The sequence below is a fragment of the Balaenoptera physalus genome, assembly GCF_965194825.1.
Source record: "Balaenoptera physalus genome assembly, chromosome: 8".
NCBI classification, from domain to species: domain Eukaryota; kingdom Metazoa; phylum Chordata; class Mammalia; order Artiodactyla; family Balaenopteridae; genus Balaenoptera; species Balaenoptera physalus.
In genome coordinates this window covers 9,184,382-9,200,126 of record NC_138887.1, presented here as the reverse complement: position 1 = coordinate 9,200,126, position 15,745 = coordinate 9,184,382, and the positions used below count along the sequence as shown (strand labels likewise).

General features: G+C 61.8%; 1 protein-coding gene and 1 long non-coding RNA gene across 10 annotated transcripts in view; one reads left to right on the top strand and one right to left on the bottom strand.

Annotated features, from left to right (window-relative positions):
* The window catches only part of LOC309665371, a 19,896-nt gene extending 13,848 nt beyond the window's left edge, over positions 1–6,048 (bottom strand). Inside the window, exon 1 of the long non-coding RNA XR_014266362.1 lies at positions 326–6,048. This is a non-coding gene — a long non-coding RNA (uncharacterized lncRNA). The remainder of the gene's footprint in view (positions 1–325) is intronic.
* Positions 1–15,745, top strand: part of ZMIZ2 (zinc finger MIZ-type containing 2) — a 16,149-nt gene extending 404 nt beyond the window's left edge. For 2 of the 9 annotated variants that reach the window (XM_082471535.1, XM_082471533.1), the window contains exons 2-19: positions 6,060–6,194; positions 6,355–6,469; positions 6,788–6,990; positions 7,234–7,459; positions 7,694–7,957; positions 8,110–8,286; positions 8,940–9,017; positions 9,199–9,367; positions 9,936–10,080; positions 10,157–10,367; positions 11,005–11,110; positions 11,304–11,461; positions 12,114–12,181; positions 12,430–12,498; positions 12,769–13,013; positions 13,524–13,693; positions 13,778–14,017; positions 14,726–15,745. In XM_082471535.1, the coding sequence (XP_082327661.1) occupies positions 6,145–6,194; positions 6,355–6,469; positions 6,788–6,990; positions 7,234–7,459; positions 7,694–7,957; positions 8,110–8,286; positions 8,940–9,017; positions 9,199–9,367; positions 9,936–10,080; positions 10,157–10,367; positions 11,005–11,110; positions 11,304–11,461; positions 12,114–12,181; positions 12,430–12,498; positions 12,769–13,013; positions 13,524–13,693; positions 13,778–14,017; positions 14,726–14,833 (2,802 nt within the window). In that variant the 5' untranslated portion in view covers positions 6,060–6,144 and the 3' untranslated portion in view covers positions 14,834–15,745. The other 7 variants (XM_082471539.1, XM_082471534.1, XM_082471536.1 and 4 more) reach the window with 7 other exon arrangements.

The following is a 15,745-nucleotide window of genomic DNA, read 5'->3' as shown; positions in this document are numbered from 1 at the left end:
AGGTGCGGGCGGCGGGGGCGGCAGGTGCGGCAGGTGCGGGCGGCGGCAGGTGCGGCGTCCCCGGGCCCGGCTCTGCAGCGCCTCGGCGGGGCCCCGGCGGGGCTGGAGCCGGCTTTGCCGCCCACCTGCCGCACCTGCCGCGCGTGCGTCGTGGTCCTGGGCCGACTGGCCCCGTGCGCGCCGAGGCGACCCTTCACCTGAGCCTTTGTTGGGGCTAGCCGGAATCCGGCCGAGCGCCCGAGGGGTCTGGGGCAGGAGGCTGACCCGGGCCCTCGCCCAAGCTGGTCCCGCTGCCTCTTCTCCGCGCTGTGGCCTGAAGGCTCACCTTTTGGGCCCCTCCGGGCCGTGCGCGCCGCCGGCACGCGGATGTAAGGTCCGCGGAGATATGCTCTGGGGCTGGCGACCCTGACCTTCCAGCCCCCAGCCGTGCTTTTGGTGGAGATACCCTGTTCCCAACAGGACATATTGAAGCTCAGGCGGGAGGGTGTCCTGTCCCCCGGCGTGTCTTGCCCTAGCCTCCCGCATCTGTTCCCCGCTGCCCTGTCCCCCCCCACCCCGCTACCCTGCTACCCTTGCCCTGCTCCTCCGGACCTTCCCCACCTCCCCCCGACCTGCTCCCCTTTCCCCCCTGACCTGCTCCCCTACAGCCTGCTCCCCATACTCTCTTCCCGATAGTTGCAGAATATCCATAGTGATGTCTTTAAGTCATTCGGATAATATTATCTCAGAAGATTTCACAGGGAAATACACAGAACATGTGACTCGATCTGTAAGACAGTTGATAGGGCGAACACAGACTCACCCACCAAATCCTGTCATACTAGAACCAGAGAGCTTCCCTTGAAGAAGCTTGAGAGAGGTAACAGGATAAGTGAAGGAATCTCAGCCTCACCCAGTGAGTACTGGCCTTGGGGACTTGTCACACCCAGAGGGTGGTTCGTGGCTGGGAAGAGAAAGGTGAGACGATGAATGACAGATTCAGAGCCACTCGTGAAAGACTGGTAGGGTATGCCTGGGGAGGATTTCTGCTCATTGGATTGGTCGCCAGGGGCAGCCAGGCCTCCCCATGGAGTGTCCACTAGCGCTTGGGTCCAGGATGGGAGCCGGGGCTGATGACTTAAAGGTGGTCACGTGTTCTCCCTTTTCCTAGTCCTAGAGTGACCACCACGTACCTATTTTACACATTGTAAACTGAGGCCCAGAAGAGTGCAACCCTTCAACTGTTCTCTGAAATGACCCACACCTGGGCCATTCAGAAATGCTCATTCCTGGGCATTTTGGGTGAACTCTTTTTTTTTTAAATTAATTTATTTAATTTATTTATTTTGGCTGTATTGGGTCTTCGTTGCTGCGCGCAGGCTTTCTCTAGTTGCAGCGAGCGGGGGCTACTCTTCATTGCAGTACGTGGGCTTCTCATTGCGGTGGCTTCTCTTGCTGTGGAGCACGGGCTCTAGGCGCGCCGGCTTCAGTAGTTGCAGCACGCGGGCTCAGTAGTTGTGGCGCACGGGCTTCGTTGCTCCGCGGCATGTGGGATCTTCCCGGACCAGGGCTCGACCCGTGTCCCCTGCATTGGCAGGCGGATTCTCAACCACTGCGCCACCAGGGAAGCCCCTGGATGAACTCTTAACACTTACGCCAGTCAGTGTGTGGCCTCCCAAGTAGAGGGGCAGGACTTTCAGCCACTGGAGCATGTGAGCCCCCCCCTTTGTGTCCTGCGATGCTCGAGCTGTCATGCTCGAGCTGTCATTCTCCGTTCTCTGAGCGTGTCCGGTGTTCCTCTGGCTGGGACCCCCCGCTGCGGGGGGAGGCAGCGAGTCCCTGCCCTCCTGGGGTCGGGTGGTGTGTCGCGGGGCCTGCTGCTCCTGGGTGACTAGGCCGGGGTAATGGAGCGGAGGTAGAAGAGGGCGGACCCATGTTAATGTCTGCCTTTGGAGACTGCGGTGCAGGAGGCGCTGTGAGGTCCTGGGGAAGAAGGGTCTGGGTAGTGAGCTGTCTGTAGCTCTTTTTCGGGAGGAAGATGTAATCTGACCCCCAGAAAACCCTGTGGCCTTCTAGACTGACCTCAAGCCAGGACGTTCTGCCCAGGTCCTGGCTTCCAGCGAGTGTCCGTGTACAGGGAGAGCCCCCAGCTGGCAGGAAGCACACACACCCAAGCTCTTTCTTACCTCTGCCTCTGAGGCCAGGAGGTGGGAGGAGGGTCTGCGCTCACAGCATGCCTCTCCCTTTGTCAGGAGCAGAGGGTCACGGGGTCCCTGACCTGGAGAGTTTGGGGCTTCTCAGGGAGGAGACCAGACTTGGTTCAGGAGCTTGGCAGGAAGTCAGGAAGTCACTGCCCCCGCACAGAAAGCTCAGGGGGAACTGGAAATGTCTGTGGTCTCGTCCACAGCAGAGAAGTCGTGGGGGTGGAATTCCCCAGAGTCACGTGATGTAGGAAGCTGCCCTGGGCCCCAGGCCAGCACCCTCCACGGGGGCCCCCCGCCCTGCACCTGCCCTGTCCCCCTCCTCCCCAGCTCCCCAGGGCTCTCAGACTGTGGTCCCAGTACCAGCAGCGGCAGCACCTGCAGACTTGTTAGAAATGCACGTCTTAGGCCCCACCCCACGCTGCGAACTCAGAGTGGGGCTGAGCAGTCCCAGATTCGGGCGTGCACCACCTGCCCTGAGGCTCTGACCCAGGCCAGGGGGCCTGTCTTCCCGTCTCCCTCCTGCTCTTCCCTGTCCTTTGCTTCCGGGACAGCAGAGTGGGCCTGGCCAATCCAAGCAGCTTTGGGAAAGGATTGCCCTGGGCATCTCTGTGGGGAGAGAGAGCTGGTCATGGTTGTACATTAAATAAATTTTTATTTTGAGAGAATTATAGATTTATAATAAGAAATAACACAGAGAGCTCTGTATCCTTTACTGGCTTTCCCTAGTGGTAACATCTTGCAGAACTGTAGCACAATATCACAGGAGGGTACTAACCCCATCAATACAGTTGAGATACATGTATTTCCAACCCCACCTTCTTATATTCCCACTCGCTTCCCTTCTCCCCGCGTTTAACCCCTGGCAACCACCAGTGTGCTCTCCATTTCTATAATTTCGTCGTTTCAAGGATGTTATGTGAAGGGAATCATACAGTGTGTAACCTTTGGGGACTGGCTTTTTCCACACAGCATGATTCTCTAGAGATTCCTGCAGGTTGGTGCCTGTATCAGTAGCTCTTCCTTTTTATGCCTCCAGGCTCACAGTTGGTTAACTCTTCACCGCTGAGGGACATCTGGGTTTCCATTCTTTGGCTATTAGGAATAAAGCTGCTGGAAACATTCACGTACAGATTTTTGTGTGAACATAAGTTTACACTTCTCTGAGATACATGTTCAGGAGTGCAGCTGCTGGGTTGTATAGTAGCTGCATGCTTAGTTTTATAAGAAACTACCGAATCGTTTTTCAGAGTGGTTGTACCATTTTATATTCCCACCAGCCATGCACGAGAGATCCAGTTTCTCCTAGCCAGCATTTATTTGGTGGTATCACTATTTCTTATTTTAGCCATGGTGATAGGTGTGTAGTGATACCTCAATGTGGTTTTAATTTGCATTTCTCTGATGGCCAGTGACGTTGAACATCTTTTCATGTGCTTATTTGCCATCTGTATTTCTTCTTTGGTGAAATGTCTTTTTGTGTCTTTTGCCTATTTTCTAATTTTTTTTAACTTTCGCGTTTTGAGAATTCTTTATATACTCTAGATACTAGTCTTTTGTCAGATATGTGGCTTGCAGATATTTCTTCCAGTCTACAGCTTGTCTTTTCATCCTCTTAGCAGGGTCTTTCACAGAACAAAAGTTTTCAGTTTTTCCTTTTATGGATCATGCTTTTGGTGTCAAATCTAAGAAAGTTCTTACGGTTTTGTGCTGTACATTTAAATCTGTGACCCACTTCGAGTTAGTTTCTGTATAAGATGTGAAGTTTAGGGGTTTTTTGTTTTGTTTTGTTTTTGTCTTTTGCTTGTGAATGTCCAATAGCTCCAGCACATTCGTTGAAAATGCTGTCCTTCCCCCAGTGCATATTTTTTGCACCTTTGTCAGAAACTCTTGTCTGGGTCTGTCTTGGGTTCTCTGGTTTGTCCCACTGACCTGTGTGTCTGTCCTTCTGCCAATACCACAGTCTAGAGTAGCCCACCTATATTCTAAGTCCTGAAAACGCTGCGTGTTGCTCCAGGCCCCAGTCAGCAGGTTTAGGGGGCGTTTCCGGCTGTTGGCAGCGCTCCCCGCCCCCAACCTCCCACTGCAGTGTCACCATCCTGGTGGTTGTCCTCACTGGGGACAGCCAGCCTTCCCTTGCCTGGCTGGGTGATTCTGGCTCCGAGGGCTGAGTCCAGGGGCCCCTGAGCCTTCTGGAGCCACTGGCCTCCTGCTTTTTTGGCCTTTGCTTCCTGGTTGGCATGTGGTCTGGGGCCCGACTCCTCTGGGAGGGGCGTCAGGAAGGAGAGCAGGGCCAGGCGTGAGGTGGGCAGGCACGCCAGCTGCCTCACTCCTCCTCTTGTCTGACCGGTCCGTCACCTTCCCTCCCAGCCCTGGCTCTGCTGCGATTCTGGGAACCACTCACCCCAGTGCTCTGTGGGAGGCCTTGGGCCCAAGTCACAGCCCCCACTGTATCCCTCACCTGCACTGGGGCCCTGGTCAGGGACTCGTCCCCAGCGTGCCGCCTTCAGGAGTGTATTTGCAGAGGACGTGATGATATAATCCTGCCTCGCTTGGGCTGCCCTGATCGTGAGATCCTGGTCAGCACTCAGGAATGCGAGCCTTGGGGTTGGGTGGGTGGCACTGTGAGTGCTGAGGCGGCGGGATTGAGCCATCAGAAGTTAACTTGCCCAGGTGGTGTGTCTGTGTGCGTGAGGCCTTGCAGCCCCTAAAAGGCAGTGGTGCTCTAGGATGGAACCTCGACCCAAAGAAGGCAGACGGGCCTCCCCGGAGACCCCCTGAGAACCACAGCCAGCGTGCCTCTGTGGTTAGGCTGGGTGGAGGTGTGCGTGGGAGGTGGCCCTGGCGGTGCCAGCAAGGGCCCTAGGCCTGGTTGGTGAAGGGTTTGCTTGTGGAGGTGTCGGAAGGCGTTGGCAGCCGGGAGGAGCAGCCGGCCGCTGCCTCGCTCGTTTTCGGGGGTGCTAAGGGGAAGAGAGCCAGCCCCACATAGTGGGAGGAAGCGGTGCCCCATCCCGGCACAAGCACACAGGTTCCGTGCGTGTCCCCCGGCCACGGCTGCTGTGTCCCCACGGGCCCCTTGCCATGTCCGTTGGGTGCCCACCAACCCTTCGCCCGTTGCGCTGTGTGTGCGTCCCCACCTTGTTGGGAGCTCACCGTGAGTGTCACCGCGATCTGTGGGGGTCAGTCTGCCCGCCTTGCCCCTGTGCGCACGTCGCCCTTCTGCTGCCCTGGGGAGAAGCCCTGGGGCTGTGGGGCTGCCAGCCAGGGATGGGCTGCTGGCTCCACACCTAGTTCCGGCAGGCGTCCGGCTCCCCCCGCCCGGCCCCAGGCTGCAGGTTGGCTGGCCTTGCGGCCCACCCCCCACCACCCGGCATGCAGAGGCCCCTCCCCATAGTGGGCAGGCCCTAGACCCTGAGCAGGTGACGCCTGCTGGCTGGCCCTCCATCGGCCTCTGGCCTAGTCCTCCGCCCCCGGGCCTCAGGTGGGGTGGAGGCGGGGGATTCTGGCAGCTGGGTCCTGGATGTCCCCTGGCTTTTATGCGTATCCAGGCTTTCGTGTCGGGGAGGGAGAACGTGGAAAGTTTGGGGGATCAGAAAGCCTACTTCCAGAACCGTTCTGGGGGCTCCAGGTGCCAGGGCCCGGCCAGAAAGGGTCAGTGCTGGCTTCCGGGCTGGGGCTGGGGAGGGCAGAGATCTGCCAGGGTGGGCAATGCGGGTAGGGCCAATGCCGGGCTGCCGTGAGCCCCCTGAGCGGGTCCCCGGGTCCCGGTCTCACCTGCCCTACCCTTCATCGCTTGGAACAGAGGAAGGACAGGGCTTGGTGCTGACAGGCATCTCCCGGCGGCATCTCCACTGACTTCCTTCCCTCCTGTCCTAGCAGCCAGAGCATCTGAGTCCCATGTAAGCACCAGTGAGGGCTGCTTCCTGCCACCCACAGACCTGGCCTTTAGGCTGCTCCCAAGCCAATGAACCCCATGAACCCCATGAAACCCGCCCTGCCCCCCGCGCCACACGGGTGAGTGGGGTCTCCTGCTGCCCTCCCCTCTCGGGCCCCAGGACACGGGTGGGTGGTAGAGCGGGACCCCTCTGCTCCCAGCCTTCGCTTCTTCCCAGTTGGGGTTCTAGGCACCTGCGGCCTCCTGACCGAGCCTCCCCGCCTGCCCCTCTCCTTGCAGTGATGGTCCATTCGCTTATGAGGCGGTGCCTTGGCAACAGAGTGCCACTCAGCCAGGAGGATCGCTGTCCGTGGTCACAACCGTGTGGGGAGTCGGCAACGCGGCGCAGAGCCAGGTGAGCCCACACCTGGGCCCCACCCCGAGAGGCGTCAGAGCCCCCCTGAGATCTCGGAGAAGTGGAGCCAGGGCTTCCTGAGTCTCCCACATCCTCAGAGACCAGTTCTTCCACACGTGGCGTGGGATCTCCTCCTCCTGTCTTCACCTGGCCTCCACACCCCACCTGTGAGCAGCTGCCCCCCCATTGGGCCACCCTCCCCTCTGCCCCCACCTCCACCTCCTCACCTGCCCGGCCTCTCCTTTCCAGCACTTTAGGACCACGGCATGAAGCAAGTTGTTTGGATGGTGTCCTTTAGTGCTTCTTGCTTCCTTGTAGGTTTTGGGGAACCCTATGGGCCCCGCAGGGAGCCCCCCCGGCAGCTCCATGATGCCCGGCATGGCAGGCGGCAGCTCTGCCCTGAACTCCCCACAGTGCCTGGGACAGCAGGCGTTCGGTGAGGGCGGTGCCAACAAGGGCTACGTGCAGCAAGGGGTGTACGGCCGCGGGGGCTACCCCGGGGGCCCCGGCTTCACCACTGGGTAAGCAGGACCCCTCCCCTGGCAGGCGTGCTAGGAGCCCTCTGGGGGCGACGCTGCTAGCTTGCTGGGCGTCTGGGAGCTCTGTGACACTGATGTGTTGAACGTGGCATCTCTGCTGCTCCTGCCGGCTCCCGAGCTAACGAGGGGCGGGTGTGGGAAAGAATGGGGCTCCCCTTGGGTGCCATGTACCCCCCGGGAGGTGGCAGGGGAGCGCATCTGAGCCGAGCCGTCTGTCTGTTACAGGTATGCGGGTGGCCCGGGGGGGCCGGGGAGCCTGGGCCTCCCCTCACACGCCGCACGGCCCTCCACCGACTTCACTCAAGCGGCGGCAGCTGCTGCCGTGGCTGCTGCTGCCGCCACGGCCACAGCCACGGCCACGGCCACCGTGGCCGCCCTCCAGGAGAAGCAGAGCCAGGAGCTGAGCCAGTACGGAGCGGTGAGGCCCCGCAGCTCCTCCTGTGCGGCCCGTGTGCGTTGGTCCAGAAGGCAGGGACTTGTCAGGCAGCCAGGAATGAGGCCTTGGGGACACGCACGCTGTGTGCCGGGGCCGATGAAGATGAGGCGGGAAAGGAGTGGGGAGCTGAGGGGAGAGGACCCGGGTTGGGGGGGGAGCGAGGGGGGAGCCCGCCTGCAGGGGGCGGGCACAAGGCTGGCGCCCACAGCGGTGGGTAAGGCCTGGATGGTTCCTCTCTTCTCTTCCCAGATGGGGGCCGGACAGTCTTTTAACAGCCAGTTCCTGCAGCACGGCGGTCCCCGGGGGCCCAGTGTCCCCAGCAGCATGAACCCTGCCAGCGTGGGAGGGCTGATGGGCCCCTCCAGCATGAGCCCCATGGGCATGAACCCCACCCGGGCAGCGGGCCTGGCGCCCCTGTATGCAGGGCAGCGCCTGCCCCAGCACGGGTACCCTGGGCCCCCCCAGGCCCAGCCCCTGCCCCGACAGGGCGTCAAGAGAGCCTACTCCAGTGAGGTGAGTGGCCAGGCCCCCCACCCCAAGCGCCCTCAGAGCCGTTGTGTGGAGGGAGAACGGGCTGTGCCTGACAGGGTGGGTACCGCCATCCCTCCCCGGGAACGGGCTTCCCCAATACCTCTTCTGGCCATTTTGCCTCTTTCCTCCTTCAGGTGTATCCCGGGCAGCAGTACCTGCCAGGAGGCCAGTACACGCCCGCCGCCACCCAGTACGCGCCTGGCCCCGGGCAGCCCCCTGTCCCGTCCTCCTACCCTGGGCACAGGCTGCCCCTGCAGCAGGGCGCGGGCCCGTCCCTGTCCACCCCCAGCCCCGCGGGACTGCACTACAAGGTAGGGCCGCTCCTCCCGGGCCTCTGCAGCCCCTGCTGGCCCACGCCAAGCCCTGCAGGACACAGGCGGACCTTGTGGCGGCCGGGGCTGGCTGGGGAGTGGGCTCGCGTGTGCTTGGGTGACCGAGCAACCAGGAGCTTCCCGGGGGCCCTGATCAGCGTAGGGCAGCTCCCAGGAGGGGAGTCCAGGTATGAAAGGCCCCTCTGTGAGCTTCGGCATAGGGAGCAGCAGGCAGGCACCCACACCACCTGAGTGTCCCCATCCCCTCTGCTTGCTGCAGAGAAGCCCAGCGAGGGGAAAGGCCAGAGGGGCCAGGAGCTCGTGAGGGGAGGGGCCCGAGCGATAAGAGTGCCGCTGGATGGCGGAGAGTTGTGTGTACCTGTGTCCTTTCGGCCTCTCTGTGGCTTCCCCGTAAACCCCTCTGATGCGTGGGGTCAGCTCTTTTTCTGTAGTGGTCATTCTTAAAATTATGAAATCAGCATGTGCTCCCTGTAGATTATTTAGAAGACACAAAAAGTGTATAAAGAAGAAAGAAGCCAACACCCGTGCGTGTGGTGGGCCCCCTGTCCTCAGCCCTCTCCTAGGGTCAAGTCCAGGGCCCCGGCTCAGGGGCAGGCGGCAGTCCCAGGCACACGCGGTTTTCTCTCCTGCAGCCCGCAGAGCAGTTCAGCGGGCAGGGTGCCAGCTTCAACGGGGGGAGCGTCAGCTACAGCCAGCCCAGCCTGAGTGGGGTATGGGCGGCGGGGCAGGCGGGCGGGAGGCTCATGGGGTGGGTGCCTGGAGAGAGGGCGCCCAGGCAGGAGGAAGCGTGGACTCCCTGCCCGTTCCTGGTCTGACCGTTCCCATTGGGAGCTCCGAGAACAAACTCCACCCCTACACCACTCCACCTTGACTGTTTGCTCAACCCCACAGCCCGCCCGTTCCATCCCCGGCTACCCCAGCTCCCCACTGCCAGGGAGCCCCACGCCGCCCATGACCCCCAGCAGCAGCATCCCCTACATGTCCACCAGCCAGGAGGTGAAGTCTCCCTTCCTGCCCGACCTCAAGCCCAGCGTGAGCAGCTTGCACCCGTCACCACCTGGTGAGTGAGGTCTGCTCTCAGGACAGATGGGCAGAGCTCCAGAGTCCTGCAGGGACCTTGGTGGGGGCGGCGGAGGGGGGGCTTCATCTTCATTTTCTATTAATGGACCTCTTTGCAAATCCATTTGAGGCACCCATCTTCTCTGTAGAAAAATAGCCACGTGCACAAAGTTTTGTGTATGGTTTCAGGGCCCCCTTGAAGCCCACTCCTGGTTAAGAACTCCTGCTTTCCGGGAGACCACTGCAGCAGCAGTTGCAGGTCCTAAAACCCTAGCTTGAGCACTACGGTGACGGCAGGTGGCCCGTTCACACCTCTTCTGCCTCCTACCCTCTCTGAAAGCACCAGAGGCACCATCTTTTTGGGTTGGTGGGGCATGTTCTCTGGTCGTGATTCAGGGATCATTCTCGGGGCTCCTACTGAAGCAGGACAGAATGGCGGGACACCAGCCGAGCCCAGGGTCCCAGGGGAGATGCTGCCCAAGCCCCAGCCCCATGGAAGGGGAGGAGGGGCCGCGGTCCCCGCGATGGGGCGGGGGCAGGCTGCTCACACCGGCATGGCCTGCTTCCAGGCGGCGGCCCCTGTGACGAGCTGCGGCTGACCTTCCCCGTGCGGGATGGGGTGGTCCTGGAGCCCTTCCGCCTGCAGCACAACCTGGCCGTGAGCAATCACGCCTTCCAGCTCCGTGACTCCGTCTACAAGACCCTGATGCTGAGGTGAGTGGGTGCCCGCCCCCAGCTCGCAGCCCCTCGCACCGCCCCCTCGCTCTCAGCATCCATCCTCCCCGTGCAGGCCTGACCTGGAGCTGCAGTTCAAGTGCTACCACCACGAGGACCGGCAGATGAACACCAACTGGCCGGCCTCGGTGCAGGTCAGCGTCAACGCCACCCCACTCACCATCGAGCGCGGTGACAACAAGACCTCCCACAAGCCCCTCTACCTGAAGCACGTGTGCCAGCCGGGCCGCAACACCATCCAGATCACCGTCACGGCCTGCTGCTGCGTGAGTGCCCTTCGCGGGGCTGGGTTGGGGCGTCATGGCTAAAGAAAAAGGCACTGGCTCTCCTCCTTTCCATCCTGGGCCTTGTAAGTAAAGGGTCTCAAATAAAAATGCCCTCGCTGCTTTCGGGTTGGGTTCAGTAACTAAATTTGATGTTCGTGTTAATTATGTAAGAGAAACTAGCTGAGCCTGCCTCTTCCCTGGAGGAAGCTCACGGGGTCCTGAGTGCCAGCTCACCCTGGATCTTTGTTAAGGTGCCATTCAGGTTCCAGCAGGCTCCGGATCCAGGACTAGAAGAGGCAGGGTGCACTTAGCCGCACAGCACTGGTCAGCCCGGGTGGGAGGGGGCAGAGGTAGGGCAGCCCCGATGCGGTTCTGGGATGTTCCCACTTGGACCAGCGTAGGTAAAGGTGGATGCTGTAGGCAGGGCACCTTCAGGGGCCTCTCAGATAATTGTGTTTCGACGGAGAGGCCGTGGTTGGTGCAGACACACAGCTTTCCAGATAGGTGTGGGCCTGGTCCCCTGGGCTCCCCGGGGAGGGGCAGCAGGTGGCCTGCCTGTGCATTAGCCACAAGAGAGAACGGGCCTGCGATGCGCCTCCCCAGGCCACGTCCCGCTGACCGCATCCTCCTGTTGCAGTCCCACCTCTTCGTGCTGCAGCTGGTGCACCGGCCGTCCGTCCGCTCGGTGCTGCAGGGTCTCCTGAAGAAGCGCCTCCTGCCTGCCGAGCACTGCATCACCAAGAGTGAGTGGCCCTTGCTCTCCCTGGCCCTAGGCAGCCGGCCCCATGACAGACAAGGCTGCCTCCTCTGGGGCGGGGGCTGCGTGCAGGGAGCAGCAGTCAGCCCTGGGACGCCCCTCGGAGGTGCTGAGCCAGCAGTGGCCGGCTCCCGCTTGGCGGCCCTCACCCACGTTCTCCTTTCCCCTGTCAATGTCAGTAAAGCGGAACTTCAGCAGCGGCACCATCCCTGGCACCCCTGGGCCCAACGGAGAGGACGGGGTGGAGCAGACGGCCATCAAGGTGTCTCTCAAGTGCCCCATCACCTTCCGCAGGATCCAGCTCCCTGCCCGAGGCCACGACTGCCGCCACATTCAGGTAGGTGGCCGCTGCAGAGCTTTGCCAGAACTTCTGTTGCCCTTTAACTGTCTTTAGCGGGTGTGGCCTCTGAGCACCTCGGCTGGCAGGTGACAGGACAGGCCGGCCAGTGGGCAGGTGGCCTGGGTCCCCTGCCTTCTCCCCTCAGACCGGGCTTTTGTCTCTTCTAACATTATTCTAAGTGTAACAGCCGTTCCACTGCGTTCTCGGGGCTCCGATTTTAAACGGCATCCCGGACGCAGGGCGCTGTCCTCTCCCCGCCCTGCCCCCAGGAGCAGCGCCTTGGTTTGTCTCTGCAGAAACGCTCTGCGTGCAGACAAGTACGTGCACACACACCCTCCACCCCCCTGCCCACCTTTTGGTTACATAAGCGGTAAACATCACTGCGCCATTTTTTCCTCCACACCACGTCCTGGAGGTCATTCCCTGTCAGTACAGCTGCCCGGTTCTTGCTTGGGCCACACGTCGTTCCGAGGGAGGGCTGCGTAGGCTGTCCCGTCTCTTACATCTGTTAGGACGATGCCGTGGTGAAAGCCTGGGAGCCGAGCCTTCTCACACATGCAGTAAATACGCCCCAAGTTCCTGAAACCACAGAGCATGGCCGGCTTGCCCCGGCCCCAGTGTGAGGAACTGTCTCGCCCTTTCTCTGCAGTGCTTCGACTTGGAGTCCTATTTACAGCTCAACTGTGAGCGAGGGACCTGGAGGTGCCCCGTGTGCAAGTGAGTGTGTCAGAGACGGTCCCCACGGCTCTGGGGGCGGGTGGCACTTCCTCTGAGGCTGTTAATGGGCGTTTCCTTCCACAAGCCGGGTGTGGGGCTCACAGCACAGGCTAGGAGGGACGGAGTGGCTCAGGGCAGCGACGTCACGCAGGGTTACCTCACACTGGGGGCTGAGACGTGACAGGGCCTGTGCCCGGGAGGAGGTTGGGCCAGCCCTCTGAGCTGTGTGTCCCCTTGGTTTTCTACAGCAAGACGGCATTGCTGGAGGGCTTGGAGGTGGACCAGTACATGCTGGGCATCCTCATTTACATTCAGAAGTGAGTCTCCTTCCTGCAACCCCGGCGTCTTTGGTCAGCAGGGGGCAGCCCTGGGACAGGCGGGGAGACACCCCACGCTGATCCAGCACGGAGCGGGCTCGACTCCAGGCCGTGGATGGAATCCACATCCGACCCAGGCCCGCAGCCCACAAGCACGTGGAACGTGCCGGGTGGCCACGAGCATTTGAGTGGGAGGTCTGCCTAAAAATGGCCCGGGGCCAGGAGAGGCAGCAGGACAGGTGGTGACCAGCCCCGCGTGTCCCCGCCCAGCTCTGACTACGAGGAGATCACCATCGACCCCACGTGCAGCTGGAAGCCAGTGCCTGTGAAGCCTGACGTGCACGTCAAGGAGGAGCCGGACGGGCCGGTGCTGAAGCGCTGCCGCACCGTGAGCCCCGCCCACGTGCTCATGCCCAGCGTGATGGAGATGATCGCTGCCCTGGGCCCTGGGGCCGCGCCCTTCGCCCCCCTCCAGCCCCCCTCAGCCCCGGCTGCCGGCGATTACCCCAGCCAGGGTGAGTAGAGGGGACTCGCCCTAGAAGCAGATGGCCCTGGGCAAATGATCTGTCCTCTCCCACCAGTCTGCCGCCTGTGGACGTGTCACTCCGGGGGCCACGAGCCTGGGGGCCTGGTTGGGGACTTGGTGGCATAGGCGCAGCCTCGGCCCAGCCGGCGGGGATGGGCAGCAGGGCTTGCGGCTGCAGCTGCACGCACCTCCCCAGTAGTCTGGAGCAGAGGTCTGTGCTGGCACACTTGCACGGACCGGCCCCGTCCGACCACGCGTGTTGGAGTGTCTGGGTGTGGTGGGTCCCGTTCCTGTCCCCTCGCAGCCTCCTGGCAGTGTCATCAGCCAGTTCCCCCAGCAGCAATGAGAAGACATGCCCTTTGCCGAATAGCAACTTCCATAAAGTCAGACGTTATCTGGGTGAGCTCAGTGAGTCCTGCCCACGCTGCGGCTGGCCTGTTTCCGTGCTCTACCGGCATGAGCCCCCTGCCCTCACCTGGACCTGGCTCTCCTCTCTCAGGTTCCAGCTTCCTGGGACCCGGGACGTTCCCCGACTCCTTCCCGCCCCCCACGCCCAGCACGCCGAGCCTTACTGAGTTCACCCCGGGGCCACCCCCCGTCTCCTATCAATCCGACATTCCCAGTAGCCTCCTGACACCGGAGAAATCTGCCCCCTGCCTCCCAGGCCAGGTCAGTGCCAAGTCGGGGGGCTGAGGAGCTGTCCACCCAGAGAGCCCTGGGGCCATTTTACTAGGTTCTTCTCTCCTCCTTCAGATGGCACCAGCGGGTCACCTGGACCCGGCGCATAACCCTGGGCCTCCGGGGCTGCACGCCCCCAACCTTGGAGGCCCCCCAGGGCCCCAGCTGCACCATCCAAACCCTCCCCCGGCATCCCGGCAGCCCCTGGGCCCGGTGAATTCGGGTCCCATCGGTGAGCTGGCCTTCAGTGCTGCCACAGGCATGATGGGGCCCCCCGTGTCTGGGGCAGGGGAGGCCCCGGAACCGGCCCTGGACGTGAGTACTGGGCCCCGTGCTGGGAGCACTTGGAGCCGGGGCTGGGGTGTGGGTTATCTGTCATCCCAGGGTCCACACGCTTCATAGAAGGGAGGACAGTGATACCACCGTGACTTCCAGACGCAGGGAGAGCTGGTCGGGTGATGTCAGCGCTCTTGTTGACGAGTGTGAGGTATCCAGAGTAGCCGTGGGGTGACTGTGTCCAGACACCTGGCCCTGGGGACCTGGGTGCCACCGTGGCATGGGCAGAGTCCCTGAGAAGACTTGGCTTGTAGCTGCTGACCCTGGCCTTAGGGTCTGATTTGACCTGTCTGACTCACAGGTGGTATGTGAGCCAGAATCAGTGCATGAAAGACAGGTAACTGTCCCTTGACCATGATAAATGAATACAAAGTTCAATGTGAAAAAATGTGCAAAGCACAGCGCAAAGCAGAAAATCCCAGGGAGTGGGATCCCACCTTCTGCATTCGCCCTGTTCACAGTAGGGACCCCTCACGTCCTGGGTGTCCCACGTTGTCCTTGGACAGCTTGTCACAAGTGATTCCTGGTCACAGAGCAGTCTCTTGCTGGAAGAGCCCCTGTGCAGAGCAGGCTGAGGGGCTCCAGTGCCAGCCTGTGTCGGGGTGAGGGGTACTCCGCATCCCTGCTGGGCCTGGGGCCCCGGCTGGGGACCCAGGCCCAAAGCTGGCGGGTTTGCTTTGTCCTCAGCTGCTCCCAGAACTGACTAACCCTGACGAGCTGCTGTCCTACCTGGGCCCACCCGACCTCCCCACCAACAGCAATGACGACCTGCTCTCTCTCTTCGAGAACAACTGATCCTGTCGACCACCTGGCCGACGGGGACATGCCCACAGATGTCACACACCCTCCTCTCCGGCCCGGCCACCCCTGACACCAGCGGCCCTCCCCACACGTACACCTGGAGCCGGGACGCGCCCCGACGCCTGGCCCTGCAGGCTGGAGGCGGCCCTGCACTGGCTGGGAGGGGACCCCTGGGCGGTGGTGCTCGCTGGCCCAGTTTGCAGCTGCAGAACTGTTTTTGATGAGATCCCCAGCCCCGCCCTTGTCCCTGCCCTGGCCCCATCCGCACCCCACCCATGCTTGTCCAGCCCTGCCTGGTTGATGCACACCTGCCGCCCTGGCCCCTCAGCCTCGCCCCAGGCCCCCTGACCCCTGCCTGCTCTCACCGGCCTGCATCTTGTCCAGCGTTGACCTTTTTACTTCAATGACCCCTTGGCCCTGGGCCGGCGAGGACGGGGGCTGCTCTGTCCCGGGGCCCCGTCTCGCCCAGCCTCCTGTGGCAGGGGCTGGGGGTGGGGGGGGTCCCTCCTCCTGCCCGAGGCTTCAGGCTGACGCTGGGGGTGGGGCCTCTACAGCACAACAGTGTACGTAGCGTGGAAACGCTGACAGATGTAGGGTGGCTGGGCCTCTGTGCAGCGGGGGGCTCCTGCCCTTGCCTGGTGCAGGCGGGGAGGGGTGGGCGGCAGCAAGCTCCCTCCTGCTGGAGGCGGGGCTCGGACTTGGCTCCCCGTACAGATTCTTCAGCAGGCGGCTCCCCCAAGTTCCCCTTCTCTGTGAAAGTGAAGAATTGGTCTCGCTGTGTTTTTTAAAACCACACCTCTCCCATGTCCACCCTGGGGCCACGCCAGGTGGGGGAGGAGGAGCTGTGCAGGGCCGAGCTGTGTCCCCTGTCTGCCCGTCTCTATTAAAGGACTCCCTCGTGGTGGA